At 42.1% G+C, this 24119-nt stretch overlaps 1 protein-coding gene across 3 annotated transcripts in view; it reads left to right on the forward strand.

Moving 5' to 3' along the window:
• HHAT (hedgehog acyltransferase) overlaps positions 1-24119 on the forward strand; it is a 299112-nt gene that overhangs the window by 68915 nt on the left and 206078 nt on the right. For all 3 annotated transcript variants that reach the window (XM_047077282.1, XM_047077283.1, XM_047077284.1), the window contains one exon: positions 3580-3751. In XM_047077282.1, the coding sequence (XP_046933238.1) occupies positions 3580-3751 (172 nt within the window). The remainder of the gene's footprint in view (positions 1-3579; positions 3752-24119) is intronic.

A 24119-nucleotide genomic window follows, 5' to 3' on the forward strand; every position in this document is an offset into this window, starting at 1 on the left:
GCTCGCACACAGGCAAGAGAGCAGCCCTGCTCATTAGGGGAGCTGTGTATGGCATGTCTTTTATTCCTGCTGGATCGGCAAGGGACAAATGCTGAATTTTTTTAAAACGGAGTCAACTAGATTGAAGTTACAAATGGACTGCAATCATATGACTCTAAAGAAAGATGAATAACTTTTCTTAAGTACAAGCAAATAGAAGGAAACTGGATTGTTTTCCTTCTCTCCTGTATTCACTTGTACGATTAAGGAATTGACATTTCTGTTACTCGGAATGAGGAGGCATCTGGCATCAAAAAGGGGGCATTGCGGAGAAGAGTCCAGCCCTTCTGGTCCAGTGGTGACACGTAATTATACTTCATTAAACCGGGTAGAGAAGTTTTGCCCTGAGGAGAATAGGTAAGCCATTATTGGGAAGCCAATCAGCCACAAAATGCACCTCATGTTTCTCCTTAATTACAGATATTTGTGTCATTTTAGACTGCACATTGTTTGGGGAAGCGAAGGCAGTCCTCTGAACTGACCTTGAACGGTGATTGCCTGGAGCTAAGAGGTGATTAGGTAGACATGTTTTCCTGACTGCCTGGCTGGTGGGGGGGGGGGGGGGCTCTGTGGGATGGGGCTGCACCCCTAGTGATGCTCTGAGACCTCAGGTGCGGGGCTGGTCTTCAGGGGACCTGTGCTAGGGTAGGCTTGCGCTTAGGGGCCTACAGGCCACGTGCAGAGAGCTGCTTTTTTAGAATCTGGGGACATTTGGTTGTTTGAAGATTGTGTTCTGTCAACAATGCTTTTGAGGCCATTATCACATTCAGCTGGGGACTTGCTTCCCTCCAAGAGTGTGGCACCAAGAAAGGCCCACCTGTGCTCTGGAATGGTGTAGGTGCCTCTTCCTGTCTTAGCTCTGCTGATTGCCTTGGGTTGAACTCTTCTTCCAGCCTCCACAGACCAATGGACACTATGTTCATAATTGTTTCCTCAATTGCTGATGGTAATTAGATCAAAATGAATTTGCTTTAGAGAGCTGGAAAAGAATGAACAAAGAGGAACTCAGTACATAGGTACTGAGCAACAAGCAAGGTGGGAAGTTGAGAAATAAACATGGGTCTAGTGTAGGAGAGAGAGAGAGAATACTTACCCATAGAGGATTTCGGGCTGCCCAGGGGAGATCCTGAAGCTAGATGGTTTTTAGAAAGGTGAAGAAGTAGAGGACCTTGCCTCTACTTTGGTCATAAGCAGAGAGGACCAAAGTCTTCACAATATCGTGAAGTTCCATTACTTTTCCCCTCGATAATAAAAATAACCAATTGTTAAAAGCAACCCAAAAATCCTACCAAAAAGAGTACAGTCACTGTCGCCATTTTGTTATGTATCTTTCCAGTCTTTCATTATTTATACACATTGAAAAAAATAGTTTAATGGCTACATGATATATTGAGGTGCACCCATGCATTTTACCAACCTCCTGCTCTTGGACATTTGAGTTATTTCCTTTTCTTCTCAATTCAATAATGTAGACATGAATGATTGGGCAGGTAGGCCTTTCTGCATTGTAGTTTTATCCATCCATTGGCCTACAGATCCATTGCGGTAGACTTTATGCAGTCTTGGAGAGCATGCACACTTATGGTATGCATTCAAATGAAAACCACCCTCAGTTTATGCCTGGTAAGGGATGTGCATTGGGTCACATAGTTCAGCTGTGGTTGCATTCGGCTGTGATCTGTATGGGTCTGCAAAGCCCTCATATGCCCAGTGTTCCTTCCTGGAAAACTCTTCCCAGGTGACCTGGTAGATCTCTCCCAGCAGTTACTGTTGGTTCTAATAAGGGAGGTTGGAATGGCTCGGCAAAATACCTTTCTAAGGCCATCTGTGGACAGGTAATGGAAAAAGGAAATTCCTGTTGGTTTGATCAATTTACATGGAAAATATTAAACCAATGAGCTTTCCTTGGTGCAGCTACCCAAGCAGATGGTGAAAGGGAGCACACCATTCGTGCAGGTTATTGTAATGCCCCTGAGCCAGCCAGAATTTCTTCAGCTGGCTTCTTGCTGTGGGAGGACAGTTTGCGGAAGTGGTAGAATGCATTGTCAAAGTGGAATAAAAATACCCACCCTGGTGTGCAGGTTCCCCCTCCTCTCTGAGGGCACTGCCTCTCACTCCTCCTGACTGTAGCGGGACTCCTTGTGCCTTTGATGTTCAAGGAGCCTGGAAGCCAAAGAGGCCCTAAGAATGGGCCTTACCTGTTTGTGTAGTGTCTTGAGCCCAAACCGTAAAAGCTAAATCAAGCCCATTTCTTCTGCCAGCGAATGTTTGCAGATTCTACTTCATCATTTATGCATTAAATTCACCTCTGTATTACATAGCAGGCTTCAGTCTAATAAAATCTTGTCAGAGCAAGATCCAGAAATTGACCTGCTCTCTCTTGTTTTTGTACGTTTGTCTAGTGGTGGAAGTCTGAAATTGATGGACTTCACGCAGATTTTACAAGATGCTTCTGCCTTTCAGCATCTATTATGTATTTTAAACTATTGGGCGTCCCTAAGCAGCAGGCAATGGGGCAAGCAAGACCCAGAGCCTGGCTACTTTGACTCAATATGTCCACACATATTGAGTGAGCTCAGTAGTTTGTCGGTGACTCTGAACAATAAGAACTTCTTTCTTTTACCTTTGGTGTTTGGCTCTGAACTGTGTCCTAATTCTGCCCTGTAGCCAGTAGTCTGGGATGCCATGAGGGAAGAATGTGAAGAAAGGCAGTAGGAGGCACATCACTTATCAGATACTACCAATTAGCCAGTGCTTTTTATATGCCAGGTGTTATACTCAGTACCTCTTCTGTGTTACCATATTTAGTCATGACAGTTTTTTTTTTTCACTTTATATATGAGGGAAACAAGCCTCAGGGAGATTAAGTAACCTGCTCAGGATCACACAGCCGTGTGGTTTGGGCTAGAATTGGATCCCAGTTCTGACTGTAAAGTCCATGTTCTTAAGTGTTACACTGCACTGCCTGCCGAGCCAGAGATTTGTCCCATGTAGTGTCCCTGTTTGCGTTTATTCTGCCTGTTTCAAAAACAACTTCAGGTAAAACGACACACCCACATCTCATTTTCTCCTTGTTGCCAGGTTCTGTGTCTCATTCTCCCTTTCTCTTACCAGTCCTGTGCCCCTTCCTGACTTGGCCTTACTTTTACCAGCCTTACATGTGGGTGGGTGATGGATGAAGACAGGCCGGTGACACCTGGGCCCAAAGAGACTCCAGAGTCCTGAGGAAGAGAGACTATATCAGATCTTGCCCTCCACCCTGGCTTTTTGCAGGGCTGTTGCCAGGGATGGAGGGATGCAGAACCCATCTTGGTTCTTGGCTAGCTTGTTGGCCCCACCCTGTTCTTACTCTGGGACAGAGTTTTCGGTCTTGGGTGTGACTTTTTCACCTAAGAACAATGAATAACTAAACCAATCCTCTTTTAGTAGATATATGAATAAAATTTGTGAGAAGTATGCTAGAAACATTGTCTAGGGGACTATTTGAAAGATGCAAACAGTCCACACGCAATCTAATGACTTCTTTTGTTTTTACTTTAGATGCAGCAGCAAGAGTACTGCTCGCTGAAGTCCAGCCTTTCGGCCTTTGCCCTGGGGCTGGGTCGCCTCCTCTGCTATTGGTGGCTGGCAGAGCTGATGGTTCACCTCATGTACATGCACGCCATCTACAGCAGCGCCCCTCTCCTGAGGGCTGTCTCTTGTTGGACCTTAGGTAATTGTGGAAATGACTGTCGGGAGAATGAGCATCAAGAGTCAGCTTCAGAGTGAAGCTGGACCGGGGGCAGACGGGGTGTAGTTGCTTGAGCAGACGCTTTTTTTTTTTTTTTTTTTTTTTTTTTTTTTTTGGTTTTTCAACCTTGTTCCTCTTGTGGCCAAGACGATGCATGTGTGAAGTGACTGGTGGATGTGAGGGCCAGGCTTTTTGGTCTGGGAGCCGAGGATGGTAGGGATCCCTTTGCATCATGGAATCCTGCTAAGCTTGGCTGGGTCTGCATCTTCATGGTGTGGCCAGCACTGGACTTAACAGCGCGTAAGAGATGCGGGGGTGCAGGGACAGCCTTTGAGTCCCTGCAAAGAGGTAATGCTCCAAGACTGAGTTGTCCTGTGGTATTCTTTGTGGTTCTTGTGTATGATAATAAACGAATACGAGCTTTAGAATCAGACAGACATGGGTGTGAATCTCAGCTCCACGAACCACTAGTGGGCAGCCTTTGGCAGCTTACTAAACCTCTCCATAGCTTCATCTTAGGAGACGAGCAGACTTGCTTTTGCAGGTTTTTCTTCCCCTTAGGTTGATTTATTTTTTTTATTTTATTTTTTTTATAAAATTTTTTTTTCTTCAACGTTTTTATTTTTATTTTTGGGACAGAGAGAGACAGAGCATGAACGGGGGAGGGGCAGAGAGAGAGGGAGACACAGAATCGGAAACAGGCTCCAGGCTCCGAGCCATCAGCCCAGAGCCTGACGCGGGGCTCGAACTCACGGACCGCGAGATCGTGACCTGGCTGAAGTCGGACGCTTAACCGACTGCGCCACCCAGGCGCCCCTAGGTTGATTTATTTTTGAGAGAGAGAGAGAGAGAGTACGTGCATGAGTAGGGGAGGGGCAGAGAGAGAGGAAACAAAGAATCCTAAGCAGGCTCCACACTGTCAGTGCAGAGCCTGATGTGGGTCTCGATCTCACAAGAGAGATCATGACCTGATCTGAAGTCAAGAATCAGACGCTTAACTGACTGAGTCACCCAGGTGCCCCCTGCAGGGTTGTTTTGAGGATTAAATAGAGCCATGCAGGTGAAGGGCTTAGCTCATAGTGTCTGGTAGGTAGAACGAATGGTGTGTGCCCATGTATGTCCCTCTATTGCCCCACCCCTTTTTTTGTCTATGCAAGTAGGTGGAATGGAGGTGATTTCCTAAGCAGGGCACAATTTCTAGTATAGGACTTGTCTGTGGAGAAACCATTGTTCTTTAGTTCTCTGGTCAAAACAGCAGAGACCATGCCCCTTTCTGAACAAAATCTCATTTCCTTGTTTGCTCTCCTTTTAAGAACTCCTGTGGTAGCTGAATTCAGCCCTGTGGTCTGACCTCTAGCCTGTAGCTCCAATGGGAAATGTGTGATCTTCCAGCCAGATTAAGCCGCTCCCCACGGAGGGCAAGAGTACAAACCTGATGCCTTATCTCTTTGGTGATTTATAGATTTTTTAAAAAGTCTTGATTGTCCTTGGTATCACACATGCTTAATCAGAATGTTTTCAAGGGAGATACGTTTTAGGGTTGGAAAAATACTGAGTTGTTTTAATTACAGTTTCTTTATTTCCCTCAAACATATCTTTTTTTATAGTTGGAGGGTAACTAATGTAAAGTTTTAATGATCTGCTTAGACAAACAGAATTGGATTAAATGTTGACATGCTAAATCAGATCCCAGTTGTACTGCATCCAAATTAAGACACTACCAGTTTGGGTGATTCTAACTGGGAATAACAGAAAGCACAACTCAAATTGGGGTTTAAACAAGGAAAAGCTGTTATCTCGATGGTCAGCACGAGGGGCGGTAAATCCAGGGACTCTGAAAAGTCATAACTGATTCATTTGGGGATCTGTCACTCGGCTTAAGAACTAACCAGATTCCTAGAAGCCCTTTGTTTACATCTGCAACCCATCACCTTCTGTCACCCTCTCCTGAGTTTTGGTTGTGTCATTCATTCCCTTTTTTTTTTTTTTTTAACTGAAAAACAGAGACTTTATTTTTAGAGCAGTTTTAGGTTTATAGAAAAATGGAGAGGAAAGTACGGAGATGTCCCATGCATTCCCTGGCCCTCACACATGCACAGCCTCCACGACTACCAACGTCTCCACTGGGGCAGTGTGTTTGTTACAGCTGATGGACCTGCATCCATGCATCATTATCACCTGAAATCTATCATTTATATTAGGATTAACTCTTGGAGTTTGTGGTACAGTTCCTGGGTTTTGACAGATGTATAATGACATGTATCCACCACTGTAAGGTCACAGAGTAGTTTCACAGCCCTGAAAATCCTTGGTGTTCTTTCTTCTCATCCCTTCCTCCCTTCTAACCCCCAGAAACCACCGATCTTTTTATCATCTCTGTAGTTTTGCCTTTTTCAGAATGTCGTGTAATTGGAAACATACAGTATGGAGCTTTTTCAGATTGACATCTTTCACTTAGAACTATTATGCATTTAAGGTTCCTTCATGTCTTTTCATGGCATGATAGCTCATTTATTTTTAGTGCTGAATAATCCGTTGTCTAGATGTACCACAGTTTGCCCACTGAAAGACCTCTTAGTTGTTTCTAAATTTTATAATTAGGAGTAAGTGTGCTACAAACATTCGTGTGCATGTTTTTGTGGGGATACAAGTTTTAAACTCCTTTGGATAGAGACTAAGGAGTGCAATTGCTAGAGTGTATTCAGTTTTGTAAGAAACTGCCAAACTGTTTTCCAAAGTGGCTGTATCATTTTGCATTGTCACCAGCAATGAATGAGTTCCTATTACTCTGCGTTCTTGTCAGCCTTTGGTGTTGTCAGTGTTTTGTATTTTGGCTACTCTAATAGCTATAGAGTAGTATTTGACTAGTTTTAATTTGCAGTTCTCCAGTGACATTTGACATAGAGCATCTTTTTCCCCATCAACAACATATCCTTTCATGATGTCTGTTAAGGTCTTTTGCCTTTTTTTAAATGGATTTTCATTTTTTTTATTGTTGATTTTTAATGGTTCTTCGTGTACTTTAGATAATAGTCCTTTATCAGACAGATGTTTTGCAAATATTTTCTCCTAGTCTGTGGCTTGTCTTCTCATTCTATTGGCAGTGTCTTTCACAGAACAATAGTTAAAAAAATTCAGTAAGTTCAGCTTATCAACTCTTTCTGTCATGGATTATGCCCTTAGTGTTGTATCTAAGAAGTCATTGCCACATCCAAGGTCATCTAGATTTTCTCCTATGGTATCTTCCCGGAGTTTTATAGTTTTGCACTTTACAGTTAGATCTATACTCCATTTTCAGTTAGTTTTTATGAAGGGTGGAAAGTCTGTGTTTAGATTTTTTTTTCCATGTGGATGTTCCAGTACCATTTATTTATTTATTTAGTTAGTTTTCTTTATTTTTGAGAGGCAGAGAGAGACAGAGCACGTGTGGGGGAGGGGAAGAGAGAGACGGACATACAGAATCTGAAGCAGGCTCCAGGCTCTGAGCTGTCAGCACAGAGCCCGATGCAGGACCCGAACTCACAAACCGTGAGATCATGACCTGAGCTGAAGTCGGACGCTCAACTGACTGAGCCATCCAGGTGCCCTCCAGTACCATTTATTGAGACTAACTTTGCTCACATTGTATTGCCTTTGCTCCTTTGTTAAAGGTTGATTGCTTGTATTTATGGGGGTCTCCTCGGTTTTACTGATCTTTTTGTTCTTTTGCGGGTGTCACTGTCCTGATTACTGTAGCTTTACAGTAAGTCTTGAAGTCAGATAGTGTCAGTCCTCTTTCAATATTGTGTTAGCTATTCTATGTCTTTTATCTCTCCATACAAACTTTAGAATCTGTTGATATCCACAAAATAACTTGATGGGATTTTGAATTGGATTGCCTTGAATAGATCAATTAGGGAAAAACTGGTATCTTGACAATATTGAATCAATGAGCATGGGCTACCTCTCCATTTAATTAGTTCTTTTTTGGTTTGTGTAACATGTTTTATAGTTTTCCTTTTATATAACTTGTACATATTTTGTTAAATTATACCTAAATATTTTTTTGTGCTAATGTATATGGTATTGTTTTTAATTTCAAATTCCATGTGTTCATTGCTGGTATCTAGGGAAGTGGTTGACTTTGGTATATTAGCCTTGTATCCCGAAGCCTTGCTACTATTGCTTATTTGTTCCAGGAGGTTTTATTGTTGTTGACTCTTTGGAATTTTCTACGTAGACAATCATGTAACCTCCTTCCCAAAATATATGCTTTTTATTTCATTTCTTCTCTTATTGCATTAGCTGGGACTTCCAGTATGATGTTGAAAAGGAGTGATCAGGGGTGCCTGGGTGGCGCAGTCGGTTGAGCGTCCGACTTCAGCCGGGTCACGATCTCGCGGTCCGGTCCGGGAGTTCGAGCCCCGCGTCAGGCTCTGGGCTGATGGCTCGGAGCCTGGAGCCTGTTTCCGATTCTGTGTCTCCCTCTCTCTCTGCCCCTCCCCCGTTCATGCTCTGTCTCTCTCTGTCCCAAAAATAAATAAAAAACGTTGAAAAAAAAAAAAGAAAAGAAAAGGAGTGATCAGAGGGGACATGCTTGCCTTTTTCCTGATCTTAACAGGGAAGCTTCTAGTTTTTCATCATTAAGTATGATGTTAGCTGTAGGTTTTTTGCAGATGCTTTTTATTGAGTTGAGTAAATTCCCCTCTATTCCTAGTTTGCTGAGAGGTTTTATCATGAATGGGTGGGTGTTGGACTTTGTCATATGCTTCCCCGCCCCCCCCCCCCCCCCCCCCCCCCCCGCTGGTCTGTTGATGCGATGGATTATATTAATCAGTTTTCAGACATTGAACCAGCCTTGCATAGTTGGGATAAATCTCACTTGTCATGGTATATAATTGTTTTTATACATTATTGGATTTGGTTTGCTAATGCTAATTCTTTTTATTACAATATTATTGACTATATTCCCTATCATATAGTTTACCTGTGACTTATTTAGTAACTGAAATTTTGTACCTCTTGATCCTCTGATTTGCTAATATGTTGAGGATTTGTGCATCTGTGTTCATGAAGACATACTGGTCTGTAGTTTTCTTGTAATATCTTTGTCTGAGTTTGGTATTAGGGTAATGCTGGCCTCCTAGAATGAGTTAAGAAGTATTCCCTCAAATTATGTCTTCTGGAAGAGATTGTAGTATTGGTATACTTTCTTCCTTAAATGTTTTTTGTCTTGGAAGGTTATTAATTATTGATTCAATTTTTTAAATAGATATAAGCTTATTCTGTTTCTTTGTGAGTTGGCAGATTGTATCTTTTAAGGAATTGGTTCTTTTTATCTAAGTTATCGAATTTATGGGCATAGAGTTATTCATAATATTCCCTTATTATCTTTTCATGTTCCTGGACTCTGTAGTGATATCTTCACTTTTATTCTCGTATTAGTAATGTATGTCTTCTCTCCTTTTTTTCTTAACCTAGCTAGTGACTTACTGATTTTATCGATCAAAGAGCCAGCTTTTGGTTTTGTTGACATTTTTGTATTAATTTCCTATTTTTAATTTCATTGATGTCTGCTCTAATTTTTATTCTTTCTTCTGCTTACTTTGTATTTCATTTGCTCTTCTTTTTCTAGTTTCCTAAGATGGACACTTAAATTATTGATTATAGATCTTCTCTTCTAACATATACATTTAATGTTATACATTTCTCTCTAAGCACTGTTTGCTGCATCCCATAAATTTTGATGAATTGTATTTTCATTTTTGTTTAGTTCAAAATATGTTTTAATTTTCTCGAGATTTCTTCTGTGAACCATGTGTTATTTATAAGTGAGTTTAATCTCCAAGTATTTTCCCCAGCTATCACTAGTATTGATTTCTAGTTTAATTCCATTATAGTCTAAGAAAAGATATTGTATGATTTCTATTCTTTTAAATTTATTTAGGTGTGTTTTATAGCCCAGCATATGATCTGTCCTGGTGAATGTTCCATGTGAGCTTGAGAAGAATGTGTATTCTGTTGTTGGATGAAGTATCTATAGATGTCAATTCTGTCCAGTTGACTGATGGTACTGTTCAACTATGTCTTCACTGATTTTCTGCCTGCTGGATCTGCCCATTTTTTTTAATTAAAAAAATGAAAAAAAAAATTTTTAGTGTTTATTTTTGAGAGAGAGCAAGCGAGCGAGCAGGGGAGAGGCAGAGAGAGAGACACACACACAGAATCTGAAGTAGGCTCCAGGCTCCAAGCCATTAGCACAGAGCCCAACATGGGGCTCAAACTCACAAACCGTAAGATCATGACCTGAGCCGAAGTCGGATGCCCAACCGACTGAACCACCCAAGCACCCCTGGATCTGCCCATTTCTAATAAAGGGGTGTTGAAATATCCAACTGTAATAATGAATTTGGCTGTTTCTCTTTGCAGTGCTATCAGTTTTTGCCTCATGTATTTTGATCCTCTGTTGTTCAGTACATACACATTGAGGATTATTATGTCTTCTTAAAGAAGTGACTCTTTTATTGTTATGTAGTGTCCCTCTTTATCCATGATAATTTTCTTTCCTTGGAGGTTTAATGTGTCTGAAAATTAACCAAGCTACTGTGGCTTTCTTTTGATTAATGTTAACATGGTATATCTTTCTCTATCCTTTTGCTTGTAATCTAAATGTGTCTTTATATTTAGACCGGGTTTACTTTAGACAGTATATAGTTGGGTCTTGTTTTTTGATTCATTCTGACAATCTTTGTATTTTATTTGGTGTATTTAGACCATTGGCATTTAAAGTGATTACTGATATAATTGGGTTAATAACTTCCATGTTCTTAATGTTGTCTATTCATTGCTCTTTTCTTGTTTTTTTTTTGTTCCTATTATTGCATGTCATTCTTTTTCTGCCTTTTGTGGTTTTTAGAATTTTTATCATTACATTTTCTCTTTTTTCTTAGCATATCTGATATACTTCTTTTTAACTTTTTAGTAGTTGCTCTAGAGTTGGCAGTATACATTTACAACTAACCCAAGACTACTTTCAGGTAATACTATATCCACTTCATGGTAGTACAAGTACCTTATGACAAAATATTTCTAATTCCTCCCTCTCATCACTTGTATAAATGCTGTCATTCATTTCATGTATATAAACTGTAGTCATACATTGTTGCTTTTGTTTTGAATTTTTTTTTTTCAACATTTATTTATTTTTGGGACAGAGAGAGACAGAGCATGAACGGGGGAGGGGCAGAGAGAGAGGGAGACACGGAATCGGAAACAGGCTCCAGGCTCTGAGCCATCAGCCCAGAGCCCGACGCGGGGCTCGAACTCACGGACCGCGAGATCGTGACCTGGCTGAAGTCGGACGCTTAACCGACTGCGCCACCCAGGCGCCCCGGTTGCTTTTGTTTTGAACAGAATCTTATCTCTTAGAATAAGTAAAGATAAAATAAAAACTTATCTATCTTTGCTCTTCCTTTTGTATGTTTTTATTTTTAAATGCTTATTTATTTTTGAAAGAGTGCACACACACATGTGCACATACACACACGTGCGCATGTGTGCAAGGGAGGGGAAGAGAGAGGGAGACAAAGGATCTTAAGTGGGCTCTTCACTGACAGCAGAGAGCCCGATGTGGGGCTCAAACCCACGAGCTGTGAGATCTTGATCTGAGCTGAAGTCAGATGCTTAACCAACTGAGCCACCCAGGTACCTCAACTCTTCCTTTTTTAAAATGTAGATGTGAGTTTCTGATCTATATTATTTTTATTTTCTCTGAAGAACTTTTTAAAACACTTATTGCAAGACAAATCTACCAGAAACAAATTCCACCATTTTTGTTTATCTGAGGAAGTCTTTATTTTTCATTCACTTTTGAAGGATCATTTTGCAGGATACAGAATTCTGGGTTGGTATTTTTTTTCTCTCTCAATACTTTAAACATTATACTGTCTTCATACTTGCATGGTTTCCAAGGAGAAGTTGGATGTCACTCTTCCCTTTGTTCCTCTACAGGTTAGGTTCCCCACCCTCCTCTGTATTTATATTTGATCTTCTGCAGTTTGAGTATGATATGCCTAGGTATAGTTTTTGGGGACATTTATTCTGTTTGGTGTTCTGTGAGCTTCCTGGATCTTTGGTTTGGTGTCTGTCTTTAATTTGGGGGAAATTCTGGGGCACCTGGGTGGCTCATTTGGTTAAACATCCAACTCTTGTTTTCAGCTCAGGTCCTTAGCTGTATCCAGTCTGCTAATGTGCCCATTAAAGGCACTCTTCATTTCTGTTAGTGTTTTTGATGTCTGGCATTTCTTTTTGATTCTTAGCATTTCCATCTTTCTGCTTATGTTACCAATCTGTTCTTGCATACTGGCTACTTTTTCCATTAGAGTTCTGAATGTATTAATCATGGTTGTTTTAAATTCCTGATCTGATAATTCTAACATCCCTGCCATAACAGTCTGGTTCTGATGCTTTCTCAGTGTCTTTAAACTGTGGGGTATTGATTGATTGATTGATTGATTGATTGCTTTTTAGTATGCCTTGTAAATTTTTTGAAAGGTGGACATAATGTAGCGAGTAAAAAGAACTTCAGTAAAGGCCTTTAGTAATATAATGGTAAGGTGTTGGGAAGGGGAAGTGTTCTGTAGTTCTGTGATTAGGTCTCAGTCTTTTATAAGCCTTGTCCCTGTGCTGTGAATTTCACAAATGATTCTTTTTTTTTTTTTTTTAACCCCTCAACCCTCTTAGCTAGTGTAGGCTGGCTAGAGAGGACTGGAGTTGGGTGTTTCTCTTCCCTTCATGTAGAAGACCAAAGCAGACTAGAATTGAGTATTTTCTATCTCCTGGGTTGGTTAGGCTTTGATAAAACCCCAATAGGTTAGGGTATGGTAAAATAGTTTGTCTGGAGGGCAAGCCTTGTTAAGAAGAATGGAATGCTCTGGTGTATTTCCAGATGTTTATTTTACCCCTCTCCCTGCCAGGAGCATGGGGGGATTTTTCTCTAATCTCCATCCTGAGAGTGTGGTAGAACTCCTGGACATAAAGCTCACAAAAGTGCAGGGGCCTCCCTATGACTTTATTCCCCTGTGGTTTTTAACTCTCAGACTTTTCCACACCGAGCCTCCAGCAGTATCATTTACAGTCCAGATTTTCACACCCCTGTACCTATTCCCATAGGGATTTCTGCTCCAGTAAGTTGTGATTCTCTGGGTACACCTGTCTGTCTCCATGTTTTGGGGCAGCCATTTGCCCTGTGACCTCACTTCTCTGATCCACCTAAGAATATTGTAATTATCAGTTTGTTTAGCTTTTTATTTTTTACTAGGGTGCAGTGATGACTTCTTTGCTCTTTACGTGCTGGACCGGAAACCAGAAATCTATTCCCTTCCTTTTCATTATAGTTTTACCACAGTTAAATCTCTAAAATTGCATATTTTAAGAAATGTTCATATAAAAATTCATACTTGGTGTGTTATTCTGTGACTTGACTTCTTTGCCTAAAAGTGTGTTTTTGAGACTCATCATGTTGATAGATGTTACCATAGTTAGCGTTTTCACTGTTGTATAGCATGCCAGTGTATGCATATACTACAAATTATTTGTCTACTCTATTAATAGAAGGATATTTGAATTTATCCCAGGGTTTTGCTATTATGCATAATGCTGTTTCTGTAGATTTCTTGGAGAACATGTGCAACGAAAGTAGCTTTCAAATTCTTTGGCCCATAGTAAGAAATGCCTTTTGCATTACAGATGTGTGTGTGTGTGTGTGTGTGTGTGTGTACTGCATCTTCATTCATCTATCAGTGGACACTTAGGTTGCTTCCATATTTTGGGTATTGTAAATAATGCTGCAGTGAACATAGGGGTGCATATATCTTTTTGAATTAGTATTTTCATTTTTTTTTTGGATAAATACACAGTAGTGGAATTGCTGGATTGTATGGTATTGACATTTAATTTTGAAAATGTGGTGTGAATTAGATCCCATAGCTTTAATTGGCATTTCCTTGATTACTGATGAATTTGAGCATCTTTTAGTAGTTTATAAGACTTTAGTATATCATTTTCAGCAAAAATGCCTATTGATAACTTTTGCCCATTTTTCCAGTGGGATTTTTGTGTTTTTCTCATGAATCCAAAGGACTTATTTATTACTGTGTTTTCCCAGTTATATGTGCTTTTGAAAATATGAATATCTTCTGGTTTGTGGTTTGACTTTTGAATTTTTATCTTTTGATGAACAGAATTTATTTTAATGTAGCTGAATTTATGAATTTTACTTTATGGTTGTCACACTTTGGAGAGTTAAAAAAATTTTTTCCCGACCCTCAGGTCATAAAGACATTTGCCTGTGAGACCTTTCATTATTATAGAAACAGTACATGTGCATTTCAGAAACACCCCCACCAACCTTTCTCCTCTGATGTCTAATGGCCATAATGGGTGCTATATGCCCACATTGTAATTAGCCTTGTGCAAAGGGAATAGGTGTCCCATGATTGGTTTACGATTAGAAATTTCTTCCAGGTCACCGTGAGAGGGGAGGTAGGAGGGAGTTTGAACACTTGAACAAAATTGCATTTTCAATGGCAAGGATTGTGGGAAGGTTTGTTTGGTGGGCAGCCAGTAATGTTTGCTTCTGAGTAGGAAGTAGAGAACAGTGTCTTGGAGATTTCTTCTCAAACAGAAAGTTCTGAAAGTTAGTGTGAGACAGCCGGGAAAATAAGATCTCAATTTTTTATAATTGATATTTCATGTCACTCTTAAAGCAATTTAGCTTTTATGATTTGCAGAGTGGCATAAATCCCATTTTACATTTCTAGTTCACACTGCTAGTCTTGTCGTGATTATTAGTTAGTAACCCCTTTCATTCTCTAATGTGCCCTTATAGTGTCACCTTAGTGATAACCTTTTCTTGGACAACCGGTATTCAGACTCCATTTGAATTTGAATTCTGACTTAAAACAGGAAAGTCTTCATATCAATCCTCTCCAACTTGAAAGTAGCTTTTATTCTCAATACCCTTAGCACTGGAGTATTTATTATTTGAGCTATGTCCTATTAATTAATTAATGTCCTATCGTTGCTCCATTCAGTAAGTATTTATTAAGTGCCATGCATTAGACTTGGTTGGAGGGTTGCAAAGGTGAATGAGATACAGATTTTGTTCTCCAGAAGCTTATTCTAGTGAAGTCATACATGAAGATCATTGTTTTCTCTTTTTCTTTTTTTAAAGTTTACTTATTTTTGAGAGAGAGAGAGACAGAGAGACAGAGACAGACAGACACAGACACTGAGAGAGAATCCCAAGCAAGCTTTGTAGTAGTGTGGAGTCTGACATGGGGGCTCAAACCCATGAACCATGAGATCGTGACCTGAGCCAAAACCAAGAATCAGATGCTTAACTGGCTGAGCCATCCAGGTGCCCAAGAACAGTGTTTTCTTACTGCATATACAGTTTTGTAGTACTGAGACAGATGTCTGTATGGATTCAGTGGGCAGAGGGTACAAAAGAGGATGGGGTTACTCTTCACCTCCTGCTACCTCTGGAAATAGGGGTGAGTCACAAAGGTTTTGTAGAGGGGCTTATGCTTCAGTTGATTCTTAAAATGGATGGGCAGGGCTGAGGGGGAGGGCTTGGGGCTGCAGCATACACAAAGGTCCTGCTTGGTACGGGTTACTGTGCTGCACTTGGGACTGTAAACTGTAAGTGGAGCTGGATGTGAGTCTCACATATAGTGAGAGATTCTTCCGGGAAGACAGGGGTTTTTTAATGGATAACTTGGAACAATGCTAAGGACAATATACTTTACCTTTTAGGCGATAGGATGCCGTGAAAGTAATTTAACTACTTTGGGCATTTTAAATACTCAAACTGTGAAAACCATCAAGTGTTTAAGCAGAGAGGAAACAGAATGAGAATTGGGGTTTAGAGTATCATTCTGCCTGCAGTGCAGGATATGAATCAGGGTGGAGTAAGACTGTAAATATGGAAAATCGGTTAGAATGTGGTCCATCTCTTCATTCAACAAATGTGAAAGAGCCAGAGGGCATTTTACATGACAGACTGTTAGTTAACCAGGAGCAAGACAGTCAGGACTTGAATGGAGAAGGGGGCTGAAGAAGAAGAAGGTGAAAGTGAGGAAAGAGAAAGATGGAAGTAAGGTCAGTGGTGTCTCCTCACCATTGTGAAAGGGAGGTGGCAGAGGGACGAGTCTAGAGAGTTTAGAGTTGAGGTGATGACTGACACTTCCGTTCACCAGTAGCCAGGGATACAGGAGGACGAGGAGCAGGTTTTAGGGAAGAATGAAGAGTCCAGTTTTTGACAAGTTGAGTTGAAAATGGAACATCGAGGCAGAGACGTCTCTGCTACAGTTAGCTAGATGGCACTGGAGCTCAGGAGAGGGACTGGGGATGAGACAGACCCTTGAAAGCCATCACATGTAGCATCCCTGGGTATGAAGGGACTAGCAAATGTGTCGAGTGAGGAAAAAAAAAATGGAGGGTCGTGGATAGAACTTGAGGAAATGCCAGCAATTAAGAGGCAGGCAGAAAAGGAGGTGCCAGCAACAGATGAGAAGGAATAGTAACCAGTGCAGGAGGAAGCAGATGGCTTTGTGAAGGTTTCAAGAAGAAAAGGATGCTCAGTTTATCAGAAATTGAAGAGAGGCCGGGGAAGAAGGGACAAAAGAGAGTCTGTTTCATTTTGAAAGGTGCTGTGGGCTTTGGCCATGGTTGGCTTTTTCCACTGTTGATTCGGTCATTTATAGGGAGTTTCAATCAGGGCTGTAGAGTAATCAGAAGGGAGAAGATAGAGACAATAGCCACTATGCTGCTTTAGCGGTGTTCAGCGATGATGGCTGGTGTTTTGTGTCCCTGTCAGGGCGGCTCAGGTGCCCTTGCTCAGACCCAGCCCAGTGACCCTCACCTGCTCCTCTCTAGCCTTGTGGCAGTCCTGCCTTCTCCGTGTCTCTCCTCTTGGTGTCCCTTCCTCCAGGCTGCCATTGCTTTCCCTAGCTTTAGGGTCTGGGAGCTAATATCTTTTAAGATGCTCGGAGAGAGAAAGAAAACAAGCATTAAGGACTTAAAAGGCTTTCAAAGGCCATGGGGCCTTGGGTGCTGGTGTGCAGTTTCTCATTTTCTTCTGAAATAGTGAAGATATATTTCAATTTTTTTGGATCATTTCTATCCTCTTTCCTTCCGTAATGCCTTTTTCCCCCCATCCTGAATTTGCAGTACAGTGTGAGGCAGCAGCACAGCCCAAGTAAAAGCTGCCTGTCTGTCTTATGCACCAGAAGATATGCAACTGGGCTTTCATCTCTAAGGACCTCAGGACTGGGTAATATTCTGCCCTGCCCAGAAATGACCCATCCTGAGCACCTCTAAGTAGAGCAAAAGCTTTCCTTCTACAGCTAGAAAAGGAACTATGCCACCACCTTTGGTGTCTGTCTCTCCCTGGTGCTCACCAGGGCACTGCTTGGGTGCTGAATGCACCCTTCATGCGCATGTTCAGGTGAAGAAAATACATTTTGTAGGGACGCTGCCTAGTGAATGACATTACATTGGTGTTAATGAGTGAGCAGACATCCAAGCCAGTGACTGAGCCATGATTTTGCATAAAGTGCCAAAGGGGGATCCTGCACCTTATGTTTTTATTCCAAAGAGTGATGACTGCAAAGTTAACAGGAATAGGGATGTAAATAGAGGTTGTTTACTGTGGGATTCGTTTGACGTGGTTAATCAAACAATGAGGATATTCACAAACTGTGTGGAAGGTATTAGATCCCCTCTTGCTGGAGATGGAAAATGCAGTGGTGGCTGGCGTGGGGCTGACAGAGCTCAAGTGCTACTCATTGTAATTAAGAGGACATTAGGGACTCCATGGCAACAGGGTGACATTTGTTTTTCTTTCATTCCCTGTAATACCCTCCTGGAGATGTCAGAATAGAATTTCCTTCCCGTTTATTTTATCCTTGCTCAGGGAGAGGTTGATTTCTTTTCCCTTCTACTTCAGTTTTCATTGAGGCTTAGAGCTCCTATAACCAGCTTCTTGGCTCAAGCTAGGCTCCAGGGAGATTTGCTGCATGAGTGCTGAGTAGGTAGAGCTTTAGGGGCCTAGGAGTGGCACCATGTCAGGGCTGTGCCAGACCTGAATGGGGCTGCCTCTGTCTCCTGAGGGACTGTCCTGGCACCTCCATAACACTTTCTTACTGAAAGGATAGAACTTTAGAGAAAGAACACCACCATGTAAGAGGCACGTAGGGAAGGAGGAGTCGGCAACCAATGAGAAGGATTAGTAACCAATGCAGGAGGAAGCAAATGGTTTTGTGAAGGTTTCAAGAATTAAAGCGAGGCCAAGTAAGAGGGGACTGAAGAGATTCTGTTTCATTTGGCAAGTAAGAAGCCATTGTTGACGCTGGTTGTCTTGGAGGGGTATAACCCAGGGTCATAGGATGAGGGAGCAGCGAGAAAATAGAAGCAGTTTTGGGGAAACTTTAAATGTGTCTGCTGAAACCAGTGAAACAAGCAGTCAGAAGGGCAGACACTAGTGTGAAAAGTGATAGTAATTGTAGCTTTCTGAAGGCCAATGGGAGGATGAATTCTATTAATATGCAGGAGTGTACAGGAAGAGGCTGCTGAACAGCTCCTCTTTGTGTCTGATGAGTTCAAACAGGATTTCAGTGAAAGAGGGGAGACCTTATCAGATACAGTCCTCAAGCAGTATGCCACAGGCCGAACATCTTCAAGGAGATACACAACCGTCCCATGGATAGCTGAAGACATGTGCGTCCTCTTCCCCAAAGAGGAAAACTCGTCAGTCAGTGCATCCAGCTCCAGGTCCAGACTCTCGGGGAGGGGGGTGTCCGTGCCTCCTTGAGTTCCGCCATAATGTTAATACTCTGTAACCCTGGGCTCAGCTGTAGAGTTAGCCACCCCCAACACACCTGATGTGAAATGGTAGGAGAAGGGGATGTGAGTGAAGAGGAATATTAATGAAAATTTATATGTAAAGGCAGCAAATAAGAACAATTGGTAAACGTTTTAGAGCTAGTTCTGATCAGCTCTGCGACTTTCCTACTGTACTTCCCATTCTGTGTTTTTCTTGCCTTCAGCCACTACCTTTGTTGTTTGAGGTTCTTTGCCAGTGGTGTGATCCTAATCTTCATTCTTTTTTTTTTTTTAAGATTTTATTTTTAAGAAATATCCACACTCAGTGTGGTGCTCGAACTCACAACCTCGAGATCAGGAGTCAAGCCAGCCAGGCACCCCCCAATCTTCATTCCTGAGGGCTCTGAGCCCCTGGTAGTCCTGTATATATTTGGCCAACGTGATCTTCCCTTAACTAACCAGTAGGCATGGCAATACTAGGAGGCACCTTACAAGGTCCCCAAAGTTCCACGTGTACTCCTTTCTGCTTCCATTATATAGAGGTAACTATTTCCCCTCGATAGTGAGTGTTAATCTTCTCAGCTTACATAATTATCCCTCTTTACTTGTTCAGCTAGTTCTATGAGGAGCTCCAAATGGCTGGGTAATAGTAGACTTTGATTCAATGCAATCATTCTGTGTCCCCATATGAAAGCATTTCTTTGCTGGGTAATAAGATCTCTGATCTTTGATTGATCATTGATTTCCAGGGATGGGCAGCAACTATCGTAGGAGTGGACTAAAAGTTTAATAGTGAGAGTGCCACTCCCATTTCTTGGATACTGACTACATATTTAACCTGTGGGTAAGAGCGCCATATATAGTCACTGGTTCAGCGTACTTTCTACATCCTGTGGGTCAGCACCTGAACATCATAGGCAAAGACTGCATTCCAACATCATAAGACAATAACTTTCATCTGGTGCCATACTGGAACTATTGATAGACTATTCTGTAAGGCCAGCTGCTGCTGCATGGTGGCATAACGTCAGAAAATCTCATGGGTATGACCCATCGTCTTACTCCATTTGTACGAAGTGAGGTCACTAGATAGGAGCAAAGTTATGTCTGATGACATGACAGTCCATAAGACAGTCAGTGGTGGCAGAAGCATGATGAGTATGGAAGGCAAATCCATATCCAGAGTGCCATAACTCTCTGGCACTTCCAAGATGGAAAGGGTCCAGTAATTAACCTGATATTGGAGCAGAGAGGCTGGCAAGTTAGGCACTCAGCAGCAGTGATAGGTTAATTTGGTGAGGGCAGTCTGTGCTGATCTCACACAAAGGCTTTGTGCTACCACTATGGCGACTTTGGTCATGACTCTGTTTAAAATCATGAGAATGGCTTTGGAAAGAGGCTGGCTGATATGCCCAGGGTGTCACCATGTTACTGAGAACAGCAGGGGCCCTTTGGTTGAGTATATGGATCACAGATATTCTCATTGGCCTCATTGTGAGGTGTTCACTTAAATATTTCTTCCCCACATCCTGTCAATACTCCTCCAAATATACCAAGGAGAGCCATCAGTGAACAGAGCTCTTTTTTCCCCCCTTTAATCAAGTCCTTATGGGGCCTTAGGTGTGGGATGAGAGAAGGATCACGATTAGCAGGAGTCAGCAAATTGGGAAAGTGAGGTCCCATTTCCTGCAGTGTATTTGTGATTTCAGGATCCTGAGTGTGTGTGGGCGTGTGTATGTGTGGGTGCGTGCGTGTGTGTATTGCACACACACGCACACCCCCCCCCACACGCACGCACACACACCCACCCCTCTTTCTTAAGGCTAAGTGGCATAAGGTGGACCTACTTGTCTTTCATTTGGTCTTGACCACACAGAAACTTCTCTAAGATAACCTATATTCTATTTCATTTCCAGTATGTTTGTATCTTACTAAGACATCTAGTATACTTGGCACTTCTAGTTTTATAGGTTCTATTATCAGGGTGCTATTAACGTACCAAGCCAATTTTAGGTCTCCTGTGAGAATGAGACAAACTTGTTTCTTATAGGTGAGTTAGGGACTCTGAACTGGAGGGGTAAAATTATCCTAAGGTAATGCCGTGGAGGTGTACTTTTGTCCCCACAAGGTTAAAATATACTACTTTGGATACTCACTAGTTATTACGAAATAGAAAAAGTTTTCCAGGTTAAAAGCTGGTGCCACAGCCTCTGTGAATATGCCCCAATATGTCACATCTGGAAGAACATCTCTAATTGGAGTCCCTAACTGTATTAAATCTACAGTGATGCAAACTCATTCTCCAAGGCCCATCCGTCTTCTGCACCTGCTAAATTGGTGAGTTAAATGGGGATTTGACTAGAATCATTTTACCTACATCTTTGGGATCTTTTGATGTTAGTCTTCATCTCTGCAATTTTATCAGAGATGCCATGATGCTCTTAGGTTACTGTTTTGATAGGGAGAGGAGTGCCTGTAGCTTCTCCTTCCTCCAGTGACAGCCTTTAATTCACACATCTAGGAGCAAGCTCTTTCCTCAAGAACTCAGATGGATATGGGGTCCCACTGGGCCTGCTGTGTAACAAATTCGGGTCAAAAATCTAGTTAGCATTGCCCTCGTTTGTTCCCACTCTGACTCACAGACCAGAATAGCATCTGGGGTTTCTATGACATTAGGGATAGCTCAGAGTGCATGTTCAACGATTCCCCCAAGTTCTGGATATTTTACTTTCTCTAGGAGCACAGCCATCCTAGGAAATGATGTTAAGTGTCTTTAGGGCTTGCTTGGAAGAAGGAGAATCATATTATGTACTTGTAGAATTGTAGAGTTTTTTCTCTCATGGTGACTTAGTGTCTCCTTCATTCAAGAAGCCCTACATCTGTGGATCGATTCAGGTCTCGGATTTGGCTGAAGGTCTAGAACTATCATGGTGATTTAAGTCAGGTCTCTGTTTACTAAGACTTGATTTTTTTTCTGCCAGATATACGTATTTATAATAATGGCAATAATGACAGCTAGCATTTATTGAGCACTTACTCTGTGTCAGCCTTTACCTTAAGGGCTTTACGTATATCTACATAGAACCCTCACAGCCGCCCTATGAGTAGGTGGTACTTTAATCTCTGTATTACAGGTGAGGAACCAGACAAAAAGTTCAGTAACTTGTGCAGGGTGACTCTCATGATTCCTCATCTACTTAAGGCCTGGGAGTTTCATAGTCTGTTACCTTTCACCAAAGATGTCTGTGGGTCAGAGCATCGTGACTACTGAGCTGGCCACGTGGCTCACTGTGGTAACATGCCCACTTTGCCTCGGGCCAGGGTGGGGGTAGGTGCCGCTGCTTCATTTTTCACTTAAGGAGCCTGGTCTCCCCATTGGAATCAAGAAGCTCATTGTCCCCTAACAGCACCCCTAGCTCAGAGAATGGCGTTGGTGGTGCATTTCAGAGATTCTTGGGCTCCCCTCACTAATGTATTTCTTCAAAGTCTTGGTGAAGAGAGTGTCATCTGAGTTCTCATGGGGACATAATTAGGGGGTGGGTTTAGCAGGTCACCCACGATGAATTTACCCTGACATTCCTATCCCTTGAAATGATTCTGTTACTTCCTTTTATGATTTCCTAAAGAATTTCTGGCATCCCAGTCCCATGAGAATGGGCGATTGTGGTGACTGGGTTTCCAGACTCTCAAACAGCATCACTGCCCAGCTGCTGCAGTCGGCCTCCAGAATCCCCAGTTGCTGGTGAGCGCGCACACGCAGATAATTCTGCTCATTGTACCATTCGTCCCTTTCTCCTCCATCTAGAATCTTCAGAAACCATTTCCACACATATTCGTTAGACTTTTGTCAATATAAAGTAACACAGTCTCGCAGTTCTTTTGGAGTGAAGAAAGCCTGGGGGCATGCTGGGGTCTAACCTAGATACAGGGGAGAAGTAGGTAGAGAGACCAGGAAAACTGACTTCTCTTGCACAGTAATTTCCTCCAGTGATTTCAGTAAAGAGTGCTCAGTCAAGGCCAGATCAGCCTTTTCTCACAGGAAAGTGGGGGGCTGCTTCTGCTGGCAAGGGATGCTCATGAAGGTTTGGGGGTTCAGAATATTCTGAGTAATCAAGAACCTCTACTTTGGCCCTTAGAGGTCCCATTTTTTTTTTTTATTTTTAATTTTTTTTTAACGTTTGTTTATTTTTGAGAGAGAGACAGTGCAAGCTGGGGAGGGGTAGGGAGAGAGGGAGACACAGAATCCGAAGCAGACTCCAGGCCCTGAGCTATCAGCACGGGGCCTGATGCAGGACTGAAACTCACGAACTCATGACCTGAGCCGAAGTCGGCTGCTCAAACAACTGAACCACCAGGGGTCCCATTCTTTATAGATTGGTGCTGTAACTTTTGTGTTAGATACTTCACAAGGGTGAGAATTCAGTTGATACAGTCATTTGATAAACACAAGGATCAGACTTTTTGATTGGTTTTGGCTTTCTGAGCACTATGGTTACAGGACATAAGAGAGTTTGTCCTTCCTTCTTTTCTTTTTTCTTTCCTCTTCTTTCTTGTCTTCTTTCTTCCTTCCTTCCTTCCTTTCCCTCCTTTCCCTCCTTTCCTTCCTTTCCTTCCTTTCCTTCCTTTCCTTCTTTCTTTCTTTTTCTTTCAGCAGAGTAATAAAAGATCCTTGGATTTCAACCCACTGCTTGAACTGAGAATTTAGGAATTTGGGCCTGCCATTCTCTTCTTCCTCTCCTGCTAAAGCTCTCCATGGGAGTTGGAAGTAAGCAGCCCGCATCATGTTTCTTGAATTAAGGACACCACGCTCTTAATAATTGTAGTTCGGGTTCCCCAGGGAGGCTAGATTACAGGTGCATGTTAAGGGTTGTCTTGGAATTACCACCTGTGGAAGGAAAGGGATGGAAGCAGGACTGGGGCAGAGGGAGAATTGAGCTGTGATGCAATGGGAGCTTCAGTTGATCCTGTAGAAAGTTCTGAAAGTGAGATGATCCTTGACTGTTGTCCTAAGTGGAGTGAGGGGATGAGCCTTTATACCCACATGCCAATCAGTCCTTGGATGTGGCTGCCTCAGAAAGGGTACGATGATGAGGCAGCTTTCTTGAGCCAAGGCAACCCCAAAGAGGCTAACAGTCTAGGGTTTCTGATGGTCACCCCCCACGCCCCCATCAGGTGGGGTAATAAGTCCTTCCCTTCTGGAGGAAGGTCTGAGCAGTATATCATCGTGTCCACCACAATAGTGTAGACTTGGCCATTCAGGGACTTGCCTTTAATGGTTGCTGCTTTCCAGGTGACCACAGGCAACTGTTTATCAAACAGTTTCAACACTGTGCTCCTGAAGTTTCCAGAGCATCACTATCTATTATAAGCTGGATTTTCACTGCCTTAAGCCCTTAAGAATCCAGATAATCAAATCAAGATTCCCTAGATTTCCCTAAGGGCCTGAGGTCTATAGCTAGCTACTTGAGTGTCAGTTTCTGAACCT

This window comes from Lynx rufus, unplaced genomic scaffold, assembly GCF_022079265.1.
Source record: "Lynx rufus isolate CCGP_SWC_20201006 ecotype Redwood Valley unplaced genomic scaffold, mLynRuf1.p SCAF_15, whole genome shotgun sequence".
NCBI lineage: Eukaryota > Metazoa > Chordata > Mammalia > Carnivora > Felidae > Lynx > Lynx rufus.